Genomic DNA, 22,285 nt, shown 5'->3' on the forward strand with positions numbered 1-22,285 from the left:
GCGCTGCCGGTGCGCCCTCCCGTCAGGCATGGACGCCCGTGAGAGCGGCTGTACCGTCATGGCCGCGGACAGGGGGACGCGGGGGTGACACATCGTCCTGCTCCGCACGCCCCTGGCCAGCGGTCAGCCCAGAAAAAGGGCTTCTCCGCCACCACTAACCTCAAATTAATAAAACCCTTCATTACATTTGGAGGCTCACTTTGGCGGTCCAGTTATACGTGTTTGATGACCCCAATATACGGGGTCGCTGAGCCGAGCGAAATAAACACATTTTAAAGAAGTAACCGAAGCTCAGTTCTCAGCTGCCTTTTCTAAAGAAGACGAATGTCAGTGTGCCCCCTTTCAAAAGTACTTCAAAAGATTTAAGAGAAGAACTGAGGCACGCCACGCAGAGAAATTGTGTGCTCCAGTGAAAATCATGGGTTAAATAAACCATTATTAACATTGAATAAGCTTGTTCAATATTGATATTATTAAACAGTAATATTATATTAATAGTATATATTAATACACAATTATTCAAATATTATTAAATATCCATATTAGTATTGAATAAGCTTTCTTCCCACACAGGCATTTAACCTGGTTGGGTATATGTACAATGAGCTCAAGGTGGTCAATATTTTTGAGACTATGTTTTAAACCACATGAAAGTACTGAATTGCAATTTCCTACTGAAGGAGCCTGGTGATCCAATACGGAATCTGAAACTCCTTTCAGAGTTGTTTTTCTCATTTATTGCCTTTGGTTTTATAAGTCGCAATCACAATGCCTAGACTTCAAAACCAGTCACCTGTAAAGTTAGGGAAAGATCCTTAATTCCCTGGATCCATTACCTGAATCAAAGCTTCCTCTTGGCAGCCTTTAATCTGGCTGTGGTTTGGCAGACTGTGCAAGAAACCTCTGCGCTCCCCAAAGCACAGGGAAGGATCAGGATTAAGCAAAATTTTACTTTAAAGGTTCACGTGCAAGCATTCATTATGTACAATGTCAACTAAAACCTCATTTACATCAGAGGGATGGGAAGTGTATTCTGTGATTGCAATGGCTATGTAAAAGGTGTAAAACCAGAAACAATGAATGAAGCACAAAGCAGGCAGCACAGGATGAAAAATTACATTTAAACAATATTTTGTAAAAGTCCAATCACTTCCTAACATAATTTCAGGTATTCTGATGACCTTTTTGAAATTATGCCTCATGAGTTAGAGTGAAATCTCATTTCACTGTGAAAATAAGAGGTTTTGGTAGCAAAACCTATTGCCTTAGTATTTTCCGTGTTTTCACTGATTTAATAATCACCCTAAAATTTCATACTGACAGTGACACTGCCTTGTAACAAATCAGTGTAAGGCACCCTGAATGCAGACACTACTCCCAGCTTGTGAGTCTGCTGCAGTGAAAGCAACGGCAAAATAAGATTTTATGTTTCCACTGTAAGGGCTGATGGATAAAGGTGTCGCTCAGTGTATTTCTAAGGATGTTGGATGATTGCATTGATTCTTAACTGGCATTAAACTCTTAACATAATGAAGGCTGCAATATTTGGTCCAAGAAATACATGTACATATATGTATGTATATACATCTACACACACATATATATAGCACCACAGTACATAAAGAATCCTGTAAATAATAGTCTAAATAAATAATATTAAAAAAATAAATTATAAACCTGCAAGCAATGTTATCAAGACATTTTTAGAGGTGGTCTTTTAAAAAAAACCAAACCTCTTCTTAACTCTTTTAATGTAAGACAATTGATTTCAACTCATTCTAAATGAAAAACACTCTTGCATTAAGAATACAATATTACATTAATGTAACCCATTCAATACAAATTGATGCAGAGCTGTACATTGCAATTAATTTCCTGCTGTTAGGATGCAATGCCTGTGCAGGGGAATGAAGGCACTGTCTTCCTTCAAGTGCTCAGGATGTGATACTGAAATTCTGCCTGTTTACAGGTAGATGCCCAAGGTGGTTTGTAATTTCCTAGAAATATGTCAAATGAGATTGCTGTTTTCAAATTTTTATCGAATTTTGACTTGTGACCAGGATTTAAATATGACTACACAGTGATTATCAAACAATACGATCCAAAATTTTATTTAAATAGATTTTCTTTTTACAAAAATATAGTTACACATAATACCCTTATTATTTCCTGTAGTTAATTCAATACACAATTCATCAAAAAGTTTTACAATCTTCCAAACAATATCTGTTTAAGTATAAAATTATTCAAATGGTAACTTGGAGGCACTTTTCATTTAAAAAATATTAAACATAACTTATGCTACATTAAGACTGAAACACACTTATGTTAAGTTTCAGATCCATTTTCATAACGTTAAACAGTTCCTGTGGACTTCTTTGAATACTTGCAATGAATATTGACATCTTTTCCTTCAGTTCTCCTTTCCCTACAAAACTGAGCAGTGTTTTTAGTGGAGTTGAACACAGTGTTCCTAATATTTTCAAAAAATGTCCATATTTTTACATCTGATGAAATTTGTTATACATTTATGTTTTAGTCCCTGAGACAGCCTGCAATGCCTTATCAATTTTTTATAACTATATATGTTGAATGTTGCCAAGCTAAAGTGAGATTTTTACAGATGACACCTTACTCAACAACATTTTACAGAAATTACAAACATAATTGGGTTCTTTATACCTTCTTCTATAAAGACATAAGAGTTATCTCAACTCTTTCATAATAGACAGTATTAAGAATGACACGGGTTTGGAACTGGTTTTTTTACCCAGTTCTTTTTTTGTTGCTGTCAGCCTTGTTTTCAAACAGTCTGTAACAAGCAACACATCAAAAATTTTTTTTTTTCAGTTTTCAGATGTCTTGATAAGTACCTGAAAAAAATCAAAATCTTATTATTTTCTAAAATCTGCAGAAACATTTCCTAAGACATTAGCTTTTCCCTTCTTCCAGCTATGGCTAGATTTTAAGGCTGTAGTAATTCTCTTCAGTGACTTCTGCTGAGTATTTTCTATTTATGGGCTCACTGATATTCAAACACTTGGGAAAAACTTGAAGAATTAAAAAATCACATGCTCATCTGAAAATTACATAATATAATGACATAATATAATTAATATACAAGATGGTGACTGAAAAAAGCTTTTTTAATCAAGACCCAAATCCTAGCAACTACACTTGCAGCACTACAAAACTGGAGAATCATCCCATTTAAGCATTTCCAGCACTTTCTGTGACATAAATTTAACTTCTCCCCTGAATAATTAATATAATTCTCCACTTTTGTGAGTTTCCCCACACAAAATTAATTTAAAATTAAACAGAAGTCATGATTATCAATACTATATGATTGGAACAACCAAAACTCATTTAACAATGAATAATAAAAGTGCTTTTATTAACATTCTTACCTCACTAAGTATTGCCCAGACTGGGGAATCAGAACTGATCGATAAACGAATGGCCTTTATTCTTCCTATTGACTGATTGATGCTGCCTTCTGCAATTCCATTTTCAAAAGCTCCTAAATAAAAAAATAGAACAAAATCCATGCAAACATATATTAGAATGATGTATATTTCCAAGCAAACTTATGTGAAAGCCCTAAATTTTACAATCTATAAATTACATCCACATATAATTAAATAAAACATTTAGAAAAAAAATCTTTTGGAAAAAGTCAAACAACAACAACTGAAAAATAAAGCTCTAAGCAAGAAGGATTCATTCCTTCAGTTACAGCAACTAGGAGCTGGAAAAGAATACAAGAAAACAACCTATAGCTACAAATGTTAAATGAATTTGCATATGCTAGTAGTAACCATATACATGTGGCACACATGGTCATTTTAAATCATCTAGAACAGTTTTTCTGAGAAGTATTACTGTCTGTAAAAAGATGTGCTGGTAATCATGGAGCAGTTGTGACACATTCCTTCAATAGTTCAGCGCTTTTTAAATAACCTTGTTAAACTGGCATAAAATCCCTGCAGATAAATGAAAAACACTCATCCCATATATGATATTCATTCCTATAAACTTGCACGTGCAACTGTGAGCTGACAGCATCTTGGTTTGCATCTCTAATTAGAGCAAAGCAGCCATGAGTAGGTGGGAGAGAAGTCAAAGCATACTAAGTGTTGGAGAGATGAAACTGGTTCAGTGGGAGAAAAGAGTAATTAAGTGTTAGAAGGCACAGAAGTGGCAAGCAAATCAGATCTCCTAACAGACCATTTTTGTTCACACAGTGGTGTTTTAGTTGAGGTAATTGTAGAAACCAGGCCTTGGCAAGCATGTGGAGAGTCTGCAGTTTGTTTAAGAGAAGTCGCTCACCACCCTGAGAAAGGAAGAAGGGCAAGCAGGGTGGGGGCAAAAAGGGAGAAGGTGCATTGTATCGTGCTTCATTTCAGGTTAGAACACAAGTTAATGCTGTCATAATCATGATTTTTGTCTTCATCTATGGCTGCAAAAGCCAAACCAAGTGGGGTGGGTTGATCCTGGCTGGACCTGGGCAAAGCAGACTTGACTTGGGAAAAAAATTAATTTATTACCAATCATATCAGAGTAGAGTAATGAGAAATAAAACCAAATTTTGAAAATACCTTCCCCCACCCCTGCCCTTTTGGGCTAAACTTTACTCTTGATTTTCTCTACCTCCTTGCCCCCTGGGGTGCAGGAGGACAGAGAATGGGGGTTGTGGTCAGTTTGTCCTGTGTTGTCTCTGCTCCTCCTTCCTCCCCAGGGGAGTCAGCATGGCATCCTCCCCAGGGGAGTCAGCATGGCATCCTCCCCAGCCTTCTGCACTGACTTTAGTGCCTTCAGAGTTATTTCTCTCATATATTCAGACTCCTCTTCCCAGCTCCAATTGCTGTCACGCAGGGTTTTTTTCCCCCTTCTTAAATATGTTACCCCAGAGGTGCTACTCCCATCGCTGATGGACTTGGCCTTGGCCAGTGAAGGGTTTATCCTGGAGCCTTCTCCTTCTCACAGAAGCCACCACTGTAGGCCTCCCACTACCAAAACCTTGTCACACAAACCCAATCCATCCTATTAAGACCTTGCAGGGACTGTAATTAGTTTTTTCTTCTAATTAGATGTGTTGGCTTTTGCTGCTGCTGCTGGTAGGGTTCTTATTTAAACCAAATTGGATAGTCATTGGTCAAACACCATACACTACACTACACAGCAGTGCCAAGGGTTTCTCTTCCTTACTAATCCACCTTGGAATGTTGAATTTATTAAAGAGGTAATGAAATACTCTCAAGCAGTACCATTTTTTTATGTAAGAACAGAATTTCTGATTTTGCAGTGACAATAAAAAATTACCTATTTTTAAATATCCATCTTTGGTTGCTGGGTAGTTAAATTTATTTCCAGTATCAACCAGTTCTTTTCTCTGCATTTCCTGTAAAAAAAAAAGGAAACAATAAAACTTTCAGAAATGTTTTCTAGGTTATGACATTTTATGCTGAACATCATTCTTAAAATGAAATACAGTTGGAAATGAGAGACTTACATCAGCTGGCAACACTTCCACGGTAGTGTTAAACAGTTTATCACCAGGGTGCTCCATGTTTCCACTTCTGAAGAAGTACCTGATGATAAAGGTATATTATTTCCAGGTATTTTATATTTTAGAAAAGTTCTAGGGAAGTAATTCTTTCCAGTTTTGAAGGAATGTTTCAGATACTTTTTCTTTAAATAGTTGTGGGCTATAGTGAAATATGCATTGGAACTTTAACATCTGTGACCAAACTATAGTAGAGGCTTTTTATTTTAAACAGAACAAACATTTAAACCATTTGTCTCAGGAACCAGGAGTGCAAGTGTCTCCCCTTTCCAGTGCTCAAGTTCCAAATTAATTAACTTCCCAGATTTAAATGGCTAGGGAAGATCTGCCCTCTGATCTGTTCCTATCATTTTAAGACCGAGGTGAGATGGGTTTCTGGAAGGCAAATGGCAGCAAAAACTCCTGTTTCCACTAAACCATACACTGCATGCCAGAAGAATCCCCCTTTTTTTAATCAATACCGATCAATTCAGATGCTTCTAAATAATTTCCTTCCTAGACAATGAGCCAGAGCACTGACAAAATAAAAATCCAAGTGAAAATACCTGTAAGAGTTAAAAATAAAAATCCTTGTTTGGTTTGAAATTTCTGGCACTAGATTTCTTAGGGTTTTAGATCCAAAAAGAACTAAGAAAATTTAAAGCATCAACCTCTCTCCTCTTGTACCAAACATTCAAGGCCTAAGACCACCAAATATTATAGGACTAACAATACATTTTCACAGGTTAGCATTGTGATGGGGTTGGGACGAGCCATTAGACAATACTATATGTGAGTTAGCTTCATGCAGTACAGCTTCCCAGTAACAGGAAAATGTAAAAATACATACCCAAGTTTTCTAAAGCATAAACCAGTTAATTAACCACTGATCACAGAACACCAGTGTTTATTGTAACAACTGTCATTTAGTGCAGCTCACTAGGTGGAGATACAGACCTGACATCATGCAAACAGCCTTTCTGTTGGCAACTACACAAATAAAGTTTTCATAAACTCTATTGTTGAAATTCATTACTGAAACACAAAATCCTTTGAGAATTATCACCAGAGAGTGTAAAATATTTATATGAAGAAACAAAATAAAAAGAAAAAAATTACGAAGGTCTCCAATTACCAAGGAAGAAATGTTTTTCAGGAGGGGAGTTCAAGAAGAAGAGCAGATAAGTAGCAAATAAAAGATTTTTGTCAGTAACAAGGTTTATGCAAGCAGTTGAGCACTGATTTTGAACAGACTCAATAACTTCCAAACTGGATATATGTAGGTTTCTGTATTCCATATCACGTAATACTTACTTTTCAACTTTAAGTGGATTTAAAAAGGTGAACCTGATGTAGTCACCTGCCACTGGAGCTGAAGCCCAAAAACAGTCTTCTCCTTTGTAAATTTTTTCCAAGGTATATTGCTGGTATATTCTTAGGCTTGTATCCACTTCTGCAGGTGGATTCTTATGTGCTTTATGCAGCACATTTTTTCCAAAATCTTTATCCTGTTGGATATAAAGAAATTTAATTTCACTCACGCAATGAAAAAAAGTGCACTGATATCTGGAATAGCTATAGGAAGCTATTCCAGAAAATAATTAACTCAGTGTGAAAAGATATACAATATGTTTTTAATAAATATATAATATTTCAGTGCAATCACTGGGACTCAGCATTACAGTTTGTAGACAGAGCTGTACTGATTACTCCTTAGTTACCAAGATTTAAAAATAAACTTCTCCACAGTAGGCTATCTCATAGTTGTCTACTGCCAGGACATGTGATACTGGTCTCTGCTAAAGGTTACATGAATCTCTAGTCTGATCAAATAGAGAAATTCAAATGATCTTGTGACCAGTCTAAGTGGCACCACCAGGAGATCCCCGAAGCCTGGTGCACCATTGTTCTTGTCCTTATCAGATATGTGGTTTGCCCTCCGAACTCTCCCTAAAAATCTATGGTCATCACATTAGGCACACTCCTGTCCTACCAGTACACCTTCTTAATAGTCCTTCATATTGGGAATGTGAACTGCTCAGCCAAAACAAACCATCGCAGCTGTCTGTGTTTGTGTGGAGCAGAGCACATGTAACCTTTTGTTGGGAAGAGGGTTCCTACAGGCCATGAAACGCTGCTGTGACTGGTGCAATTGTTCATGTTAGAGATTCAAAAATGTTTGTGCAGAAGCAGCGTGCCCCAGCTGCAGTTTAGGTGCCAGATGAATATTTTCCACCAAATCTGTAAACCAACATAATTGAATATGGAAATGCCATCCAATGCTAAATATGTGATTCTAGAAACTGATTTGAGAAACAAATCAGAACACAAGCGTGTAATTTAGCAATATGGCACTCATTTGTTACTCTTACTTTCAAATTCTGTATCTTCCCAGCCAATGATGAATGAATTCCCATATGCTGAAAGAGCGATGGCTTAGCACGGATACGGAACTTTGACTTTTCCTGTTCACAGTGTGCCTGGAAAGAAAGTAAAAGGGAGCAAAGGATTATTTAAACCAAGGAGAGACAAACTAAGTTCCATAAGGCAATTTCACTATGTACTTGAGGGTATGGGTTCAGGTTTTTTATCACTATTTAAATGAGTAATCCTTAAATTAACCATCACTTTATATCAAATACACTGTTTCTAGACCAAAACTCATAATTCCACTTATGGTGTTATATAGATTTGAAGGCTGAACTACCGGTAATTCAGGGATTTCTGCACTGTATACCATGGATCACATCTCAGAGTGACAAAAATGGACCTCAAATCTGAAATCAATTGATTTTTTTACCTATTTCTGGTAAATTTGATTTCAACTCTTAGCTTTGCCATATCATTCTAATTAAACCATTTCGACCAAAACTAACCTTCTTGAGATATATTCTGGTTATACTTCAATCTTTATAATTTTGGCTCTTTCTGCTATGTTTGAAAGGCTTATAATGTACTATAAGTCATGGATCTTTTATCATATAATTAGATAAATCCCTTAAATACTGTATTTCAAACACAATTTTCCAGTTTACTACACTTGTGACAATACGTATACCAGGGAGTTAAATAACTGTAATTGGTACTAATTTCTGAGTTTCTTGATTTTTTAATGATTGCAAACTACTCCTTTAAATGCAATTTTTTCTCAGTATCTACAGAGCATCATAGTTCGATGCAATGAAGCGAACATGCCACAATAATTAATGAGACCATGAAGCATAATAGCATGGAACAGAGCAAAGAGCTAAAATGAGACTCCCTGGGTTCTACTCTTGTTTCTGCCATAGAATGGAGTGAGTTTGGAAGATCATTTAATTTCTCTGTATCCCAGGTCTCATACCTTAAAATTTGAGAGGATAATGTGTTTACCTCTTCAATCAAGAGCTTTCAGTTCTATTAAAAAAAAAAAAGTTACATAAACTATATCAATGACTTCTAAAGCTAAAACTGATAAAGTCTTCACTCAGCTGGCTTAAACATCAAAACTCATGGGGGATTTGTAATTTCCACAGAATTGAAAATTCAAAAGCACCCGGAAAGCAAGAACGAAGTATTTTTATGTTTGTCCAGCAGATGTTCAGCAAAACACTGCAAAAAAGCAACAAGTGCAAATTGGTTTATTGGCAGCTGTTTCTTTGAAAAGCACGCTATACTTTTGCTAGAGAAAAAAAATCATTATAAGAAAATAAATTTGTGATCTTTCTACTGACAGGGTTTGCAGTTCATCCCTTATAATAACGTAGTCCCTAGCACGTCTCCTTTTGTGCTATGGCAGCACCACTAAAAGAGCAACAGCTGAGAATAATCAGTAGCACAGAGATGGTGTGGTCATTTCTGCAGAAGCTGAGATAAGGTTCCTCGTTGAGTCAGGCCTTCCACCCTTGAAAGTTGCTAGTCCCAACTGCACGTGATCACAGGACCACAGAACGGTTTGGGTTGAAAGGGATGGTTAAAAATCATCTCGTTCTGACACCCCTGACATGGGCAGGGACACTTTCCACCACACCAGGTTGCTCAGAGCCCCATCTAGCCTGGCCAGGAACACTGGATCTGGCATCCACTGCTTCTCTGGGCAACCTGTACCAGTGACTCACCACCTTCACCATAAAACATGTTTCCCTTATATCCCATCTAACCATACCCTCTTTCAGTTTAAGACCATTGCCCCTTGTCCTGTCACAACAGGCCCTTGTAAAAACACTTCTCTCTTTTACTTAGAATCCCCCTTTAAGTACTGGAAGGTGCTGTAAGGTCTCCCCTGGAGCCTCCTCTTCTTCAGGCAGGGCAGCCCTGACTCTCTCAGCCTGTTTCCATAGGAGAGGTACTTCAGCCTCTGATAATTTTTGTGGCCTCCTCTGCACCTGCTCTGTACTGGGGAGCCCAGAGGTGGATGATGATTCACAGGAGGTAAACATGATGAATTTTCTAAATTGTGCAGAGAGCTGGTGGCCCTGCTTATCACAAATCATCTTTTTCAATTTGGTGAGCGGATGAAGTTGAACCTTGATATGTTAATAGTCAGTCGAGGCTGAAAACATGGACAAGCTGGACAAGTGGGCCACTGGGAATCTCCTGGGGTTTAGTAAGACCAAGTGCAAGGTGCTGCATGTGGGTCAGGGCAACCCCTGATATCGACACAGGCTGGGAAATGAACAGTTTGAGAGCAGCCCTGCTGAGAAGGACTTGGGGGTGCTGGTGGGTGAGAGGCTGGACATGAGCCGGCGATGTTCCGCTCCCCTTAATCTCCTGCTCTGCACAACTGCTATCTGTCTCGACTTGCTTCCTTATCAACACAAAAGTAACACGTGTAAATGCCTGCAGTAGGGACTGGCTACACTCATTAAAACTCCTGAACCTTAAAAACCAAGGAGGAGCAGAAACTCTGGTCAGTCCTCCATGGCACAGCCTGTTATACAAGAAGACTATGAGTAGTGACCAGCACCAAAGACTAGTGAGAGAAAGAATGCAAAATGGCATAAAGAAATACTTAACATATCATTAGGTTCACCCATAGTGCTAGAAATGGCACAACACAACTGTTCCTTTCATTTTCAGTAAAAAGCATCATTTAGTTCCTTCAACCTACATGTTTTCCTGCTCTTTTTTTTTTTTCTCCAGGAAAACAGTCAATTTTTTTCCCAGGTAGTAAAAGATTTAAAGCAAAACACTTAAATTCTGCTTCCTGAAAGAAAGGAATTGATAGGCAAATTTCAGAACAACTGTGGTGGTAACATTGTATGTTCTACTGACTTTCATATTAGAAGGTCAGCAGAAGGTTACAAGAAACCCATAGGTTTACATATTAATATTTTTCTTTCATGCTGCAGGGTTGCCTACGTGACCAGCTGCAGGCAGATGTGAGCTCGTGCTGTCTGTGTTCTGAGCTGATAGAGGCAGCAAAACAATTCTGGTGCAAAAATGTGAATTTCTGAGAGTCAGACCTCCCTTTATGGCCCAATGGGCTCAAACACTGCGCCACTCTGTGCAGATCCACAGCACAGTACAGTTTTCCCCACTAATTCCAAAGTATGTCAGGTTTGAGAGATTTATATTCTTCTTACTGAAAATAAATTACTTTGTCACTGAGACTGTTTGAATATTACCTATGTTCACAAACTCATAGTCATACTTACTGCATCCTTTTCTGGATTGCATACTTTTACCCAGAGCAGGTGGTCTATAAGCCAGTCCACGGGCTTATCTTTATAAAACATGAGAAAAAATTCCACTATGAGTGGCAAGTCTTCTGATTTAAACAATTTTCCTGAAAGCAAGACAAAATGTTGCATGTTCAGATATTTTCATTGCTATGCAAAAATCACCAGCTTTACGTTTAAAGGTAATTTATTTAAATAAATATTTAAGTATCACCAGCCTTAAACACACGAACATAATTCTGATATTTAGTGAAAATTTCACATAGACTCCAGCTTCGGAGAGCTGTTGATCCTCCAGCTCTTTGGGATTTTGCAAAGATGTCCATCCCATGCCTGGAGATATTCTTACACAGTCAACCAGTTGACTAATAATGTGTGTAATTATATCCTATTTCCAAACACAAACCTGCCAGTCACCTGTAGCAGAGTGTCAGATGAAATGGAGCCTGAATAGTTCGTAAAAATACCAGACAGGCCATTTCAATGGCAATATTATACTGAATATCTTCAAATTAAGACACAGATATGAAAAAACATTGCTTGATTCTTGAAGACTACACATTACAGGGGCACACAGTGCCCTGGGATGGAACAATTTCCTTTTTATGGGAACCGAAATTTGGATCCTATGCTGAGGAGATTCTGTATTAAAAAGACAGTTTTAAAGAGCACGAAAAGTAAAAGACTTTCAGTGGGACCTTCCTTGAAGAACCAGGGAGGTTTTGATACATGAGTCCTTCCATGCTTTGAAGTGTAATTCTGAGTGAGACCTTTTTGACCTACACAGCTCCAAATCCTGTTGACCCTGTTAAGATCGATACTTACCAATAAACCCAAGCTGTGAAAACTCAAGAACCATCCAGTCTTGGGACTGTTGAGCAGCAAAGCTTTTTATACTTGCAATATAATCAGGTTTGGCTATAATATCGTCTTCCAGCTGAAGAGAATGGAAAAAAAGAAAAAAAAGGCAGTGATTTTGTTGTTTGCAGAGGGGGTGGTGATGTTGCCACATGCAAATGTTGACAGCTGTACTGTGTGTACTGAAACTTTGCCAAACTACAGTGGATTGCTATTTAACTTCTACATATATATCTGTTTTAGTATCATTCATTAAATATTTATCTACAGGAGTGACCGTAACAACCATGGGTGCTTGTCCCTTTTTTGAGAAAGGGGGACTTCCTACCTTAAAGAGATTTCACTTAAAAGAAAATATTAAACAAAAAGATAAGAAGTTAGGGAAGACAACAATGAACGGTTTGTTACTTAAGTTGTATAAGCATTGATAGGCAACAGGAGCAAACTGTTTGAGAAGAGACGTGCCAAATGCAGATGATTAAGGGCTCTGGTAGCCTGGGCAGACTTTGTCATTCATAAAAGGTGACTGAGAAGAACTGTGGATGATTACTGAGATGCCTGTGGAAAGCAAATTGTCCCAGGGAATTCTGGTAATGAAAGAAGGCATGTGCTGCGTGAATCACACTGAAGGACAGGAATACACAGAGCTTTTGAAGTGTTATAAAGGCTGAGGGAGAATACAGCAGTGGAGCCAGCTAAAGGGTACTTGGAAAGGAGATGACATCCATGAAGGAAATGGGAAAGGCCTTGGCTGCATTTTTGCCTGGCTTTCAGAGAAGAATGGGGCACCTGAAAAAACAGAAGCTGTTCCTGATACTAAAATGCCAAGGATAGCGAATCCAAATAAGGAGCTTGGAGGCAATGACACAAAGGAAATAAATGTATTTGAGAAGTAATTAAGGAGCAAGCAATTCACAGTTTGAATTCAGTATGGGTGTGAAAACACAAGAAGAGGAGGCTGAGTCTTCAGGAAAATATTGTTGGGGTGTAGTGTAATCATACAGTAATCTGATCTAATTGCTGTACTTTCACTGGCCCTGATACATGTCTGGTGGTGGTAGAATCTGCTTCAGGAAGATAAATAGCTAGAAAATGAATGCTATGAGGGTAAAAAAAAAAAAAAAGGCACAATTTCCTGCTGGTTTTGTGTCTTCAACTGACTCAGCACAGTCATCATCAAGAGCTTGAGAGAGCAGGCCCACAGCTTTTGGTTGAATTTAGCCACCACTACAAGTCTAGGGCTGGCTGGAAAGAAATGTGTTGTCAACAGTGAAGCTGGGAGGATGTAGAATGAGGTTAGAAAAGACAAGATTTGACCCTGTCAGCTTTTGCTGATAGTAAGATACCAAAAAAATAGATAGATGGAGACAAACTGATCAAGATGATCAAGATGAATGCTTCTTAATGGATTCTGAGGTGGGGGGATTGAGTTGACAGCTATGCAGAAGAGAACAACAACAAAAAAAACTCCAAAATGTCAACTTACAAGAAATCTTCCATAAAATCAAATGAGCTTAGAGGAGCTAGATGTAAAGGGATAAAGAGCAAGGTTAGAGAACCCTTAAAGAGAAATTGAGGGGCACCAAAAAAGGATCAAAACCAGTAAGGAGTATCTCAAAAACCTAGGGAGACCACCATATCAAGAAACACCATGAGAAAGCGTACAAGAGCAGTAAAAATTAAAAATACAGAGGCTGTGAATGTGGTTATGAACTGAAAGTAGTTTTGCAAAGTGATAAGTCTGAAATGGGCTTTCCTGAAGCAGGCAGTGAGTATTAGAGAATGTAGTTTGATATCCTGCATAGCACAGGCCACTGAGTTTTTTATATAACCCTGCACTGAGCCCTGTAATTTGTGTTCAACTAAAGCACATCTTCTTGGAGAACATCTGCCATTGCTCAGGTATTTCAGTGTCAGTTCTTTTTCACTATGTGATACGTGTAATTATCCTGAATGCTTAATACTTTTTATCCAAATCCTAATTTGAATTTTTCCGCCTTCAGCTTACAGCCACTTGTTTTTCATACGCTCTTCTCTACCCAAAAAGGTTATGTAGGGGCACACAGCTGGATCAGGAGGTTTAGGATATGAACTGTCTAGTTCATTTGCCCCATTGCCATGAGAAGGTCAGCAAAACACATGATGGCAGCTAATTTCCTTTCACTCATCAGTACTTCTGGATGAAAAGAGACACATGCACTATAGGAAGGCTATGAAAATTTTCAAGATGATAGACAATAAATGGGTTTCCATTTGTTTTTCTTACGCTAAGAGAAGTAACAATGAAGTAGTAACAAAAAAAGTGGAAGCATTCAATGGAAGTGTAGGCATCAGACAGGAAAGTGTCTCCCTTTCTAAGTTATATTAAGGTATTTTTATATTTTTGAAACACTGACAATGACTATGTAGAGATTGTGAAGCTCCTTTTAGGAGCTCTGCCAAATAACAGGCTTGACCTAGAGTCTAGTCAGGGGAAGAAAAAAATCCATGTAAAGACTACTAACAAACTCACTGAGTCATTCCTCAGGCCTTAAATACATTAGAGAAATACGCTTGAGAAACTGAAGTAATGGTATATAAATAATATATATGTTATTTATAAATACACAAAGCTTCCCCAGCCTCCACATGTGGTGATAAAAAAAAGCACAGCAGTAGTTCAGTTAATTAGATTAGAACTTTATAACAGATCTTAACTGAAGAAACTAAAAGACTTATTTAATGTTTTATTTTTGCTTCCTCTCAGTGCTAATAGAAAACAATTCCCAAAAACTGCTGTATTTGTGTTTCTTTCTGATTTTAAATGTTTGATTGCTTTAGAATGAGCTAAGTCTACAGGGACAAAAAGAACAAATGCATGTCTTCACTACTAGGCTGGGACTGGAATACCTGCTTTTATAGCTATGTTATGATCCCATTATTACAAGTGCCTCAAGGGGCTCTGGTGGATGCCAGGAGGTATAGAGAAGGTGGGAACAAGGACTTCAAAGTTCTCCCAGGTTTTATTGATAAAGAAAATGTCACCAAAAAACCCCAACACCCTCCCCCCGCCAAATAAAAGACCAAAAAACCCCTAACAGAAAACCACAAAAACCATCCCCCCTCAAAAAAAAAAAAAAAAAAAAAAAAAAAAGAGAAAACCAAACAAAAAAACCCAACAAAAACCAGCAAAAAAACTCCACCCAACCAAACAAAAAAAAAGCCCCAACCAAACAAAAACGAACCAACCAAACAAAACAACTGAAATGAGCAGTGGGTGGTTCAGGTTAAAGAAAAAAAAAAAAAAGGAAAAGTAGAAGAGATGCTTCAAGTAAAAAGGACAAGATTTATTCTGTTTCTTTCAAATACTATGTTTGACCAGTAGGTAAGGTTCATCCACAGTGTAACCCTGTTAGCTTCAATGGACTTCACATTGCCTAAATCCTGGTTCAGCAGTATCCCAGAATGAGTGTTTATTTGGCAAAGATCTTGCCTGACTCATAACATAACTGTAGACATCAAGACTAATCATGTATGCTTATCTTCTTTCGAAATTTTGGAGTTAATACCAGTCATCCAAACTATATCATTCTTGACAAAACAATAAATAAAATCTAAGCTAGTGAAAGTTTTGCTTAAGACTACTGAAGTAAATCTTTGTAGCAGGCTAAGGAAAAGTATTTTTAAGTTATCTGCTTTCCTTTAATACAAGACTTCCAAATAGAGGGAGATCATCCTGATTTTATGGCAGCAAGTGTTCATTCTTTTCAGCTGTACTCTACAAAGTATTTTTGGGACAGAACAGCATCAGTGCTACAGAAGCAACTGCAGGGTGGACATAAAAATGAAGAAGTAGATATAGTAGGAATGGTATGAGGAAAGTATAGTTTCTTTTAAAGAAAATTCTGAATGTAGGCATAACTCCCTCACAACCATCAGAACCCAGGCTTTGCTCTAAATAAAACAGTTCAATATAACTTATACAGTCGTTATATACAGTCTCAGATAAGAAAATTCATGTTCTCAAATCTCTGTAAAAATACAAATACATAAGTAAGTCATTGCCATGCAAACATGAATGCTTGTGGACCTGTGTAACAGGAAAGGACATCAAATACCTGGCAGCATCTTAACATTTCACTTCACTGGGTTTCCTATACCTTAATGCTCTAGTCTACACTTAGTAAACTTGGGTACTGTTCTTAAGAATATACAAAAGCCACAGGAAAATACTTCCTTTTCCGCTAAACCTGAACTGTTCAAAACACAACATTTTTCTTTTCCTCCTGCCTTCTGAGCATCTATGCCACATTCTAGAACACAGCATGGACTCTTAGGTAGCCCAGCTCAAACATGTTTGTGTTTAAATCCTGACAAGAACCACACGAGATGCCTGCTCCTGCAGTCCTCTCTTCTTCTGCTTCCAGGAATCCTTATGTGATACAGTGTCTGGAGCAGGAGAAGACCCAGGAAAACTAAGAACCAAGCAAAACCCTCTTCTGAGCTTTCTTGACACTAATGAGCTATGTGAAAATTTTATGGATCTCTTCCATTATTGAACAGCTCTGATAAATTTTGGAATCTCTGGTGGTGATTATGATCTTTATGGAGTGCAAATTAGGAAAATTTAGAATGATGGCTAAAGCTCAGCCTGAATGCATGCAGATCTTAAAAGTCTAAGACTAAGTCTTCTGCAGAAATTAGAATCTGTACCAACATGTAGTTTAACTTCAGTATTGCTATACTAGTGTGTTTCCCTATCAGAGAGATTCCGGTTTGTTGGGATCTGGGCTACAACCTGGACCTACCACCACAATTTTGCCTTGCTGCACTAAGAGACATTAAACTCTGACTTCCTTAACCTAATCAAATAAGGGCTTCATGCTTCAATTACCTTGCTATTAAACCTCACAAACGACAAGAAGGTACAGATGGATTTAATCAAATAGTACCTGGCCACAAGATGAATATAAACACAGAAATACGCAGATGCTTGTAAAGAGCACAGGTAAAATATAGAGAAAATTACAACAGGCTTCTGGTTTTATTGAGGCTTTTAACAAAAATTGAAATTGCCAAACCTAATAATCAGTACAGATGCATTGCAGCTATTTAATGATAATATAGACATACCTGTAAATACAATGTTCCCTTAGGTTGGGCATACAGCATTAAAAAGCTATAATCCAAATTCTGTTTAGTTCTCCACCTAAACATAAGCAGCAAATTCTGATAAGTTTTTCGGGGGGGGGTTGCAAGAGTTATTTCTAATAAAAGCATTTCTTATGCTCTGCAGGTTTTTTTTCCTCTACAGCGAAATTGTAAGGTTGAGTATTCTAACCCATAGTTAAGTGAAAAAAAAACATTCCTCTACAATCTGTAAACATTTATATATAATTTAACTTTCCCATAAATGTTAACATTAACTAAGCAAAAAATTTTTATCTCCATCAATGGAGCCTGAAACAAAATGTCTAACAAGTTTATTCATGTCAGTTGACTTAAATGATTCTACTCCTTATATTATGAACAGTAAACACATATGGATTATTCTAAAATTAAAACCAAAGTGCTTTTACTTATGAACAGCACAAAAGCAGGTTGATAAACTTAATTTTCCGTTTTAAATATAAACAGAGACTTTGGACAGTCTGTCATTTTACGAGAGGACAAAGTTGATGTTTGATAATCTATGCTGAAAGACTAGAGAGTAATTTATCAGTATTCAAATAACATAAAAGTGTATCTGATTTTAATCATATCTGAAAGTTAAGTATTTAAACTTGTTTATGCTCTGAAACACATAAGATTTATCTATAAAGCCAAAACACAAGCATACATACACTTGCTGATTTCCTCCAACCTAAATTCTCAGTACTGCAGGTCTCTTGCTGCTTTGTTGCAGTGGCTTCTGACAAATTATTTATTGTTGATTGAAAGAAAATTACTTTCTTCCAACAAATCAATGGGATTTTTAGGTTATAATCTCTGTCTCAGTGAATTTGGGGCACATGAGTGAATGAAATCACCAGTTAGGATGCATTAACAGTAGATAAAATGTCTGTGATCACCAAAAGTTAGGTCACTAACTAAACCCACAGTAGCTGCCAGTAGTTAGCTAAGGGGCCACATGGGGTTTCCTTTGTGTGTTCACAGAGCCTCTCCCATATGCATCACATGAAAGACTTTTCTGTTTTGTTTCCTTTATGCTCAGATAATGCCTTTTGGCATTATCCATCTGGTTTAAAACCCATGGGATGCCCAGAGTCAAGACCCAAAGGAGAAGCCTTGGCTTTCACCCTGAAGCTGAGGTGCAGCATAGCTTTTCTCAAGATCTGCTTGTGTAACAATTTTTTTTTAAAGTTACAGTTGAGATCCATTAGCTCTGAAAGAGAAAAGCATTATCAGCTCAACCACACTGACTTTTGCAGAATTTTTCATTTTTTACTCATAGCAAAAGTTCTTGGGTATTATACAGCCATCTTACCTTACTCTGTCCTCAGAATCCCCAAATGTTTTTTTCAGGTTGGAAAGATCTGGATAATAAGAAGCAGGAGGAGAAATGACCTCTAGGACTCCAGACTGGATTTCTCTGGGAAAGCTGTGAGAAGAATCTTTGTGAGACTCCATTCCTCAAAAAGACTTCTGAGGGCAACCATAGACAGAAGCTCCCCAGAATTAGGTCTGCTCCCACACAAGTGGAATTCACAACTCCAGCAAAGAAACTAAGTCACATAGACTGCAAATTTGGAACCAAGAAGTGGTCTTTGACCACCATCAGAACAGACAGGTCAGTAACTCAAAGTCTCAGAAAACACTGGAGAGAAGTGTGTCTCAAAAATCTTGCCCCTCCTGCATCTATAGATGCTTACTAACAATCCTGAGATAATTGCCAAAATGCAGCAGTAACTCATGACTAAATCCACTGTTCAGAACGACACACAACTGTTCCCCCTTGTGTGAGAGCTCCAAGTTTCCTTACCCTTGCTCCAATTACAATTCCACATCCTAGCCAGAATTATGCTGTCCAGAGCAGGGGTTTGGTTGGGGTCTAGTCTCTGCTCCAAGGATTAAATTTTCCCTTTAAAAAGTCATTGAAAAAATGTGTAATCTACTTTGAGAGTCAAGCCTGGAAGTCAAATCTCCCTCTCTTCCCGGAAAAAAAAAAATAACACACCAAAAAATCACAGAAAAACCCCAAAACCAAACCCAACAAACAAGCTCCAATGCAACAAAGTAAAGGATCACTGAAATAAAGAGCTTTCAGAACTGAGTTTCACATTTCCTATGATTAATGAAAAAAAACAACACTAAAAATTAGGCACATCAGAGTAAAAGCATTATGGAAAAAAAAACCTCTTACTGTGTAACTCTGGCAAAGCATTTACACTGCAATAATTTTTTCAAAAGCCATGAAGAAATAAAAAAAATTATCTAAGTGCTCAAACTGCTCTAAGTATTGTACCTTAGCAGTGCTCAACAGTGCTGAGGAGAAATGCCTCTTACCCTTGTCCTTGCTGCAGTATTCCCAGCTGAGATAAACCCTCTGGAGGCAGGAAGCAATGGCTATTACTTAACCAACAGGAGTCTTCTGGTGGAAACCTACACCTTAAATGCAGTGTGGGAAACCCTGGAGTGCAGCAGGATGTGCAGAAAAGCCTCAAAAGCGAAGAAAAAGGGCAACTCCTCCAGGGATCTTGTTCAATTTTTTTTTATTATTTGTTGGTTGTTTTGCATAGGTGTCCATCTCTTTTCACAAGTAACAGGACAAGAAGAAATGGCCTCAAGTTGCACCAGGGCAGATTTAGATTGGGTCTTAGGAAAAATTTCTTCACCAAAAGGGTTATCAAGCATTGGAACATGCTGCCCAGGGAAGTAGTTGAGTCACCATCCCTGGAGGTATTTAAAAGACGTGTAGATGTGGCACTTGGGGACGTGGTTTAGCAGTGGGTCTGGCAATGCTGGGTTAATGGCTGGACTCAATTTTAAAAGTCTCTTCCAACCTAAATGATTCTATAATTCTAATAAAATATTAATACAAAGATTGAGAACTCTCTTGTGGGCATTTCAAAGGAGGGGAAAGGTTGTTTCACTTCAAATATTGGCCAAAGAGGGGTTCTGTCAGAGTAACCAATTCACCAATAAGCTTGTGCATCAAAGAAGCCAGCAACACCAGTACTGCAGCACAGTGCAGATTTCAACTCTTTCTTCTTTCAGTCCACTGCCCTTCAGGGCCTTTAGCCTTATCTGTTTTGTGACTGATAGCTACACCATACTATTTCTTAAAAGCAGCACTTTTAAGGACAAAAATCTACTAATGAGTGTATTTTTTTCCCCCAAACTTTTTAATTTAGTAGTTCCTCTGAAGTAGCTCTGCAGTTTTTAACACGCACAATGCTGTAAACATTTATGGGGAGGGAAGATAAGAGCAAGCAGAACTGCAGTGGGAACCAAGCTTTCATTTCATAGCTCTTACATTAATTTGGCATGGCAAAGAATACCCATCTCATGTTACCCATCATATAATAGTATTAAAGATTATAGAGGTAATCCATTTGCTGCCCAAAAAAAAAGTAGTCAAACAAGGAAACAAAGACACCTGGAAAACATGTAGATGTGGCCCTTGTGGACATAGTTTAGTGGTGGCAGTGCTGGGCTAATGATTGAACTCAACTGATCTTACAGGTCTTTTCCAACCTAAATGATTCTATGATTCTATGACAGACATCAGAATACATTGCAGGCTTGTGTAGTCAGTGGGGATCTAATGTATGTAGCCTCAGGTGTGTGAATTGCATCATTAATTTCATGGGGAAAAGACCTGGGCTCAAGTAAATACTTATCAGAGATTTAAGCTGGTTAGTTAAAGCACATTTATGAAATAAAAAATGGAAAATAAACTGATATACATCCTTCTGTTCTGAAGTTTTTGTTTCACAGCGTGTTATGGCACACATACCAAGAGTGAACCTTTGCCTCATTATTTAGCAGTTCCATTTCAGCTGAAATGCTCTAATTTTTTCAATAATTTTTCTTTCAAAAAAACTCACTTGCTCTTGGGTGTTACATTCTATAGGACTTACCTGGTTTTAACACTTTCTGCAACACTCTTAACATAGTCTGTATTCACCTAAAGAAAAGAAGGGTGCATTTCATTTCAAGTCACCTATTTTTGTATTAAACAACCTTTTGTAGGGAATATTTATACGCAAACACTTCATTTTTATTCTCTATTTCTTTTCCTTCCAAACAAACACGGTATGTTACAGTAGAATTTCTACTAAAGGACATTATGGGCTTTTCAAACCAATTGAACTTTCAATGTACTTGAATGCAAAAGTGAACCATCTCCAGCTGTGGTTTCTGCACTTTGTTTTTCACTGTTCTTGCAGGAGGCCAGGCCATTTTCTGCATAAATTCTGTTCTGCAGCTTTCAATTATGCCAGAAAAGCACAGTCATAGAAGTGTCAGTAAAAAGAGCTGCTTCAGGTTAATCATCCAAAAATCACAAACGAGGCCTGATGATGAGAAAAATCACCTAAGCAAAATATTCTAAAGCTAGCAGTACTTAAAATTTTAGTTAGTTTCTTCCTAATATAACAAACTTAGGGCTCTTTAGAAATTTTGAGGACATACTTATTCATTACTGCTGTTTCATAAAGGCAACAGTTTCGGTGTGCAAAATACATCTGCTAACTACATTAAAGAGTGCAAAGTTTTATGGATGTGACTTCCAAAGCAACACAATATGTCTTAGCAGTTCAGATTTTTTTTTTTAAATACACAATAAGTAAAACCAAGGTGAAATGGTAAGCAAAGAGCTGCAATAAGAAAAAAAAATACCCAGAACTTACAACTCACTTTCAGTCAATAGGTTACTGCCACTTAACCCATGATATAAACATTTAACTCGAACTTTTGAGACATTTGGAGAAAAAGGAAGGTGTAGATTCACCTGCCCTACTCTCATAACAGATGTTCTTATCACCTCTCATATCAGCACAATCAAGCTGCTCCAATTTACTGCATGGCTGAAAAATGGAAGCTGCGAGAATGTGACTTTGGGGATGGGATAAAAGGGAGAATAATTCCTACAATGGCAGTTTAATCCTAAATTGGCTGATGTGGACTATGTTACTACAACCAGACCTGCTGTTTGTTTAAAGTGTCACATTAGGACTCTCCACTGTTCAGAAGTTAACCCTCAAAAACTCACAGAACCCTCTGAAGCCCTGTAATA

At 37.6% G+C, this 22,285-nt stretch overlaps 1 protein-coding gene across 1 annotated transcript in view; it reads right to left on the reverse strand.

The window, feature by feature from the left end:
* Positions 1 to 2,111: 2,111 nt before the first annotated feature.
* Positions 2,112 to 22,285, reverse strand: part of MGAT4D (MGAT4 family member D) — a 36,137-nt gene continuing 15,963 nt past the window's right edge. Inside the window, exons 5-15 of the mRNA XM_029961423.1 lie at positions 21,129 to 21,175; positions 18,533 to 18,646; positions 17,179 to 17,254; positions 12,034 to 12,145; positions 11,185 to 11,315; positions 7,921 to 8,028; positions 6,863 to 7,056; positions 5,516 to 5,594; positions 5,326 to 5,404; positions 3,411 to 3,523; positions 2,112 to 2,873 (exon numbers count right to left, since the gene is read on the reverse strand). Of these exons, the coding sequence (XP_029817283.1) occupies positions 2,847 to 2,873; positions 3,411 to 3,523; positions 5,326 to 5,404; positions 5,516 to 5,594; positions 6,863 to 7,056; positions 7,921 to 8,028; positions 11,185 to 11,315; positions 12,034 to 12,145; positions 17,179 to 17,254; positions 18,533 to 18,646; positions 21,129 to 21,175 (1,080 nt within the window). The 3' untranslated portion in view covers positions 2,112 to 2,846. The remainder of the gene's footprint in view (positions 2,874 to 3,410; positions 3,524 to 5,325; positions 5,405 to 5,515; positions 5,595 to 6,862; positions 7,057 to 7,920; positions 8,029 to 11,184; positions 11,316 to 12,033; positions 12,146 to 17,178; positions 17,255 to 18,532; positions 18,647 to 21,128; positions 21,176 to 22,285) is intronic.

The sequence above is a fragment of the Manacus vitellinus genome, unplaced genomic scaffold (assembly GCF_001715985.3).
Source record: "Manacus vitellinus isolate BGI_N305 unplaced genomic scaffold, ASM171598v3 scaffold_0_pilon, whole genome shotgun sequence".
Classification (NCBI taxonomy): Eukaryota; Metazoa; Chordata; class Aves; order Passeriformes; family Pipridae; genus Manacus; species Manacus vitellinus.